Source organism: Gavia stellata, chromosome 3, assembly GCF_030936135.1.
Source record: "Gavia stellata isolate bGavSte3 chromosome 3, bGavSte3.hap2, whole genome shotgun sequence".
Classification (NCBI taxonomy): Eukaryota; Metazoa; Chordata; class Aves; order Gaviiformes; family Gaviidae; genus Gavia; species Gavia stellata.
In genome coordinates, this window is record NC_082596.1 from 13,507,985 (window position 1) to 13,514,390 (window position 6,406).

A 6,406-nucleotide genomic window follows, 5' to 3' on the forward strand; every position below is an offset into this window, starting at 1 on the left:
TAAAAGATTTCCTTCAGGAGGACGGCATTTATCCACAGGAAGCCAAAGGGAACTCAAGATGCGCTTCTTCTATTACTGTTGATCTTGTTCACACTGGTATTTCTGCCAGGAGGATGACTACTATCCCTTCTACTGTGTGAGGCAAGCTGCGATGACCGTGAGAGGTGGCTTGTTCAATTTACAACCCAAGCTTTCATGAGGAATACCCCAACCTACGTGCGCGAAGGCGGCAGGCGGGCGGCGCGGGCTGAGGGGGCGAGGCGGAGCGGCGCCGTCAGGTAGGGGCTCGCGTCTCCCGCCGCCGCTGGCGCGGGCGGAGAGGGGGCTCTCGGCGCCGGGAGGCGGGAAGGCGACCCCCACCGGGGAGGCGTGCCCCCCGCACGCCTCCGCTTCCCCCCCGGGGAGCGGGCCAGGTGCTCTCCCGGCGGCGACGGGGCAGCGCCAGCGCGCCCGTCGCCCCGTGCCTCCCCGGGGCAAGGGCGGCTCCTGGCCGGCGGGGGCGGGCGGGCCGAGCCGGGCCCGGCGGGGGCGGCCGCCCAGCTGCCGCCCGCGGGGTGGGTGCGGTGGGCCGGCCGCGCCCCGCCCGCCTCCCTATTGTCTGGCGGCGGCGTGTGAGCGGCCGGCGCTGTCCCCGCGGCCGGGGGGCATCGCCTGCCGGGGGCGGCGGGCTTCGGGCTGCCTGGGGGAGCCAGGGCGGGGGGGAGCCGGGGCGTCACTTCGAAGCGGACTGCAGCGTGCCCCCCCTCCCCTGGCCCGCAGCGGGGCTGAACCCCTCCGAGTCCGAGGACGATCTCCTCTCCCCGTTCCTTCCTCCTCCGCCCTGCGCCAGCGGTGAAGCCGGGAGCCGGGGCGTGGCTTTGCTCGCCACAGGGCGGAGGAAGACCCGTCTGACTCCTCCGTCGGAAGGAAGGGAGAGTCAAGAAGTTCAGTCCCGGTGCGCCCGGAGGAGCTGGCGAGTTCCCGTCCGCTGCCACCGGGCTGCCCGCGCTGGCGCTCGGGCTGACGGACTGACGGACGGACGGACGGACGGACGGACAGACTGACAGCAGCCGACGAGCCATGAAGTTCTGGCTCCGGAGTTGTCTCGCATCCCGTGGCGTTGCAGAGTGGGGGCGAGCGTGGAGGAACAGTACGGTGTATGTGCAGGCAAAGTTGGGGAAGGTGTCTGGTTTACTCTTCCGGGGGTGTCTGGGTTTTGGGGTGCGCTCTGATGCTCGGCTCTCCCCTAGATCAGGATGTGCAGCACTGGAGATCAACACCGAGTTCAATAAACCACGTAATGGAGGCAGTTCTGGATCTCTACAAGGGCTCAGAGTATCTGCAGTAGTGAACGCTGTCTGGTAGGTACTTGTGCTTTATTTCTGAGCTGCTTGGACTTTGTGGAAGGTTAAATAGTTAACAGAAGGACGGAGAAGTTTACTTTGCACAAAGCGTCGTCATGTAAAACAGCGAAGGCTGAGATGTCTCTTGGTCCGCAAGCTGGAGTAGGTGCCACTTGTTTTTGAAACAGAGATGTACAGAGGGCATGCTGGGGATGTCAGAGTGCGTATGAACATTACGTAAATAAAAAGTGGATTTTGTTACGAAACTTGTAACGTGAAAACAAATATTCCATTAAATATAGGAACAAGAGGGGAATTTTAAAAGCTGTGCTGTTGGTTTTGACCAGCAGTCTGGTTTTTGCTTGGTTTTGCTTAGAAGGATTTCACACGCAAAAAAGAAAGCTTCTGCTTAAAGAAACCCTGTTTAAAACAACCTGCATGATGCAAACTATAGGACTGCCCTGAATTACGACCTGTTTGAGCGAGCACGCATCGTTCAGAAAACCGTTTTGTTGCTGTCTTTAAATATTGCCAGCAAGGCAGTCTGTTTCACTTGTGTTGCTAAATGAATTCCCCTAAGCCCATGAGAAGCAGATGCCATTTTTTGTAACTGAAATTATTTGCTTTTAACTTAAGGCTAGTGGCTCTTGTATCTTTGCTAGACTGAAGAGCCTTCTGCTATCACATTTGAGTAATGTGTGTGTATGCTACGATTGTCCCCAAACTTGTCTTTGTAAACGAGTGGTTTGAGGTAGAGCTTTTCCTTGTGAGGCATACTTTTCTACTCTCTTAATGTTTCTTATGACTCTCTTCTGGATTATGTCCTCTCTTGCAACACCCTTGATGACCTGTGCGTGCTTTAGCTGGATCCAGTGTCCTGGTGTCCAGCCTTAATTGCTGTCATTTGTCACTGTTGGTTATTATTGGAATAGACGATATTTATCACTGCCTACTGATCTATCATTGGAGACTGTTACAGCCGTGTATTGAACAGTTCTGCCGTTTGTAGATTCTCAGTACTGAAGAATTTCTATCAACTAATGGACTTGGTACTATTGATAGGATTCATTTTGTTCCTAATGTACCGGCAGGACTGTTTCTTGCGTCTTTTGCTTCACTGAGCAGTCTATAGCATTTCACTTAAGCTTATTGCTCTCCTTGGGCTTTCCCCCTGTTTTTTTCCCCTCATTTCTCTAGATGTAGTGTGAGGGAAGGGGTTAAATTTCGGTTAACGTTTTCATCCAGCTGTGATTAACACTGGTGACCCTTTTGTTCAGATGTGACTTTAGAAGAGTCTTATTTAAAAAGTGGTCATATAGCTTTGAAGTCAGATTCCTTCCTCAAGTTTGAGTTCAGGATTTTTTCCAGCTTTATGAAACTGGAACTTTTAAAGCACCAAGTACATATAAAGGGGGTTTAATTCTGCTTGCACGTAATAAATGTAACCAAGGCACAATCACTTGTAGCTAAGCTATGGCTAATCTTTATTTGGGCGATCAGTTTCTCTTTACCTGTCAAGCTGAGATCTAGTCAAGAATTACACGGTGTCAAATTCAGTGTTTTTATGGTTTCCAGTTTTTAGAAATCCTGAGTCTGCTGTGTACGTACCTGACACCTAACATAAGGAACTCCAATTTCTCCAAACCTCCACCACACCCATGTTTCTTAAACGTTAAGGAGTAAAACTGCACCTCAGAACCCAAGTGTCAAGACAAAACAGTTACCTTGAAAAAGTGTGATAGAGTGCCCATAGGCCTTTTTTCCCAGCTTCAAGAGCTACTACAGGAATTCATCTTACTCCTAACGGCCCTCTTGATCTGAGCCATTTGCTGCTTTTTCAGTTGCATGCTGCTTTTTCAGCTGCTTCTGGCAGCTGAACACTCGGCACTCAAATTCACAGACCGTGTTACTGCAACAGGTACAACACCTCTTATTAGAAGAGATCACTAGGTAGTTTTAATGTTACGTCATCATATAGCGTTGTGAGCTTTTATTTAGGACTGGGTCTGAGACAAAAATGCTTATCCCGCTCAACCTTTGGTGTGGGACATGAAAGAGACTTGCTGTTTTCTTAGGAGTAGGGTACACTTTAGTTTAGCTGTCCAGGCTTAAACCAAAGGAGGCCGCAAAGGAATGGGGAGAGTACCAAGGTTTCTTGAAAGGCACGATGGGTGAGACAGGCGTTAGGAAATCTCTCTCCTGGTGCCAGAAGTGTAACAGGCTTAATACTTCAAGGGCAGAAAGCAGGATTTAAAGAAAGGATCTACAGCTTCTGCTTTTAGGAAGCGTTTTGTTTTTCACTCCCTTTGCCAGTTTCTCACTAGCAGCTGTTTAACTAACGGCAATTACCCTTCTTCCCAGGACTACCATGTTACTCCATGTTTCCGGCGGAGAGCAGAACTTCATTTATGACCTTGACACAGTGTTGCCGTTTCCGTGTCCTTTTGACGTGTACAGTGTGGAGGCCTTTAGGTTGGATGACAGCCTTCATCCAGAATTTCGCAGGTGATGACACAAAATATAGAGACCATGAATGTTATTTCATGAAATCAAAGCTGAAGGTCTCTTTGTGGCTGCATAGTGACAGAGGTTTTCTGCTATGCTCCAGTAAAATAGATGCACTGTGTTATTCTTCTAAAGCTCTTTACCTTAGTCATCAAAAGCCCTTTTCTTTCCCACTCTAGTTTCTTGTTAACTAGTTAACTGCTTGGCATAATATTGCTGATTTATGTATTTAATGAAATTAATGCTCCTTGATGGGAGGAAAGGTCTCTTGTTCTGAGTGACTAATACAGTATTGTATACATGGATCTTTTGATACAGTGTTGCATTACTATTTAGGAAAATCAGAATGATTCGGGCAGATTTGTATTTGAAGACGTTTGCTTCAGACAGATCTCATATGAAAGATGCAAACAGGAAATGGCAGAAACCTCCTCCTTCATACCCTTGCATTGAAACTGCAGGTAAGCTGCCAGAGCTCCTTTTTCCTGCTTAACGGTGTTGAGTGACCTAGTCAAAGATGCACGCAAGAAATAAATATGCTTCCATAGCACGTGTCTGGAAGCACATCCAGCTAGCTTATTATTTCCTGTGGAAAAAAAGGTAGGGCTATGAAGCATTTGGCGCTTCCTTTTCTGAGCGTGTAAAGTCTAGCATGCCTCCTGGCAATTAGCATTATCAAACATTAATTACTGATCTTCGTAAACTGAGCAGAGAATGAGAGGTGGGGAATACTGTTCTCTCGTTACAGCAGGGAACTGAAGCAAAGAGGCCAACTAACTTGCTTAGGGGGCACCAAGTGAATTTTTAACACACTGATGATACCACACTTTAGCTGGCAGGTCCCATCCTGCCAGAGCAGGTTATTTGGACAGGAGGAAGTTTTCAGGCTCCGCTCAGCATGCTGGGTTTGCCTGCATGAGATGTCTGAGGTTTCTCTACCAGGTGAGTGGACCTGAGGACACTTTAAGGCAAACTGGCAAGTGAGCAAACTTGTCCCCAAGCCTTAAGCCTCTTTTAAGTGATAGTCTAGATAATAGCCTCTGGGCCAAGCAGAGAGTAAAGTAAAGGCTTGCCATCTCTTCTATTCTATAGAGCTCCTTAAACCATTCTTACCACACAGTGTTTCAGCTTATTCTAGTCATGTGTTTGGCAAGCTGGCTAACACTTGCCTTGTGTGTGTGTGTTTGTTCTCTCATTTTCTTCGCAGATGGAAAAAAGTGTGGTGAAGTTTTGCTTTGAAAGAGTTTTCATGTTACTGCTCTGCATGTTTGGTTTTGTTGCTTTTTTAATAATGCAGTACTGCTATGTATTTATGTTAGAGAAGGCAGGGTCAAAGAAACATGTTTTGTGTTTAGGTCCAAGTTTATCGTGGTTTTAAATTGCTGGGAAGTAAATTCTTAATCTTTGCTTTGGCTTCTAAGGAAGCTTGGTGTTTCACGCTAGAGTAGAAATGAATGATGAATGCGGGCAGGAGCACAGCTGTAGTAGTCTTCATTGTGAAGCTTTAGGTGTTCTCTAGACAGTCCAGGTTATGAAGCACCTTAAATTCTATGTCTTGGTCCTTATCTCCAGTAAAGGTTTATACAAAGGTAGTGCAGCGAGTGGAGGATGCCTGGACTGCAGTGGCCGGTTCAGTGTTAGCTGGGGCCTCCTGGTTGCTGAGGACTTTCTGCCTGGGGAAACCTTATTCTGCAGACACCAAGGTCAGTGAAGAAGGAGGGGGAGGAGGTGAAGTTGCCTCCTCGCCATCAGCTTTACAGTGGCAGTTCTTTGCTTGTACTTCTGACACACGCTGCTTCTGCAGGCGCTCGGCAAAGTGGCTCTCAACAAATGTGGCTTTTCTGTCTGTAGCTTACTGTGGTGCTCAGTGAGTAAACCACACTGGTGGGGCCACCTCACGCATCAGTCTGAGGTGACAGCAGGAAGGTTAAACACAGCAGGTTCACCAAAACAGTCGGGAGGAGGGTTAATTGGAGAGAGAAAGGAGCAAAGAGGGGAGGGGATTCACTTAGTCCCTCTGATGGGACACCAGGGTTAACCAGCATTAGAAAAAGGGCTGGTCTCCGCTAATCATAGTGCAGCAAGTAGCTCCTCCTTGTATTTGGGGCCCTAAATCAGCGCTTGGTGTTTACCTATCCCTCTGGAATGAAAACCTTTTACAAGAGCTACAGAAAGATTGTTAATTATAGAAAAGCTATCATCGCACACACCCAGCTTGCTACCTGTAAAATTAAGCATCTGTTCAGAATGATTAGAGAGAAAAAGGACTGTCTCTTCACATTGTTTTTTGAACTTGTATATTCTGAATAACGGTTGTGACTGTTCTTCTTAACAGCCTCTATCCTGAAACTAGATTAAACCAGGCAAAGTCTTGTGTCTGAGCCTCACTAAAGGGAGTGTGTCACGGATTTCAGGCACTGGGAACCAGCTGAGGATGGCAGCTCAGTATTTAAATCACAGGACATACTCAAAGTAGGGAGGGATGAGAACCTAATGTTCTGCAACAGCTTAAAGGGTCGGCTGAGCAATGCACAGGAACACTGTGTATGTATGATTCAGTCACCTACTTGAAGGGTAAA

The 6,406-nt window shown here is 48.1% G+C and overlaps 1 protein-coding gene across 1 annotated transcript; it reads left to right on the top strand.

Moving 5' to 3' along the window:
- Positions 1-1,056: 1,056 nt before the first annotated feature.
- Positions 1,057-4,248, top strand: LOC132322108 (protein N-terminal glutamine amidohydrolase-like; the record flags this gene model as incomplete). The annotated part of the gene is made up of 4 exons (XM_059836327.1): positions 1,057-1,136; positions 1,230-1,340; positions 3,684-3,827; positions 4,164-4,248. Coding segments are annotated over exons 1-4 (417 nt in total), but the record flags the coding sequence as incomplete, so codon positions are not given.
- Positions 4,249-6,406: the final 2,158 nt, after the last annotated feature.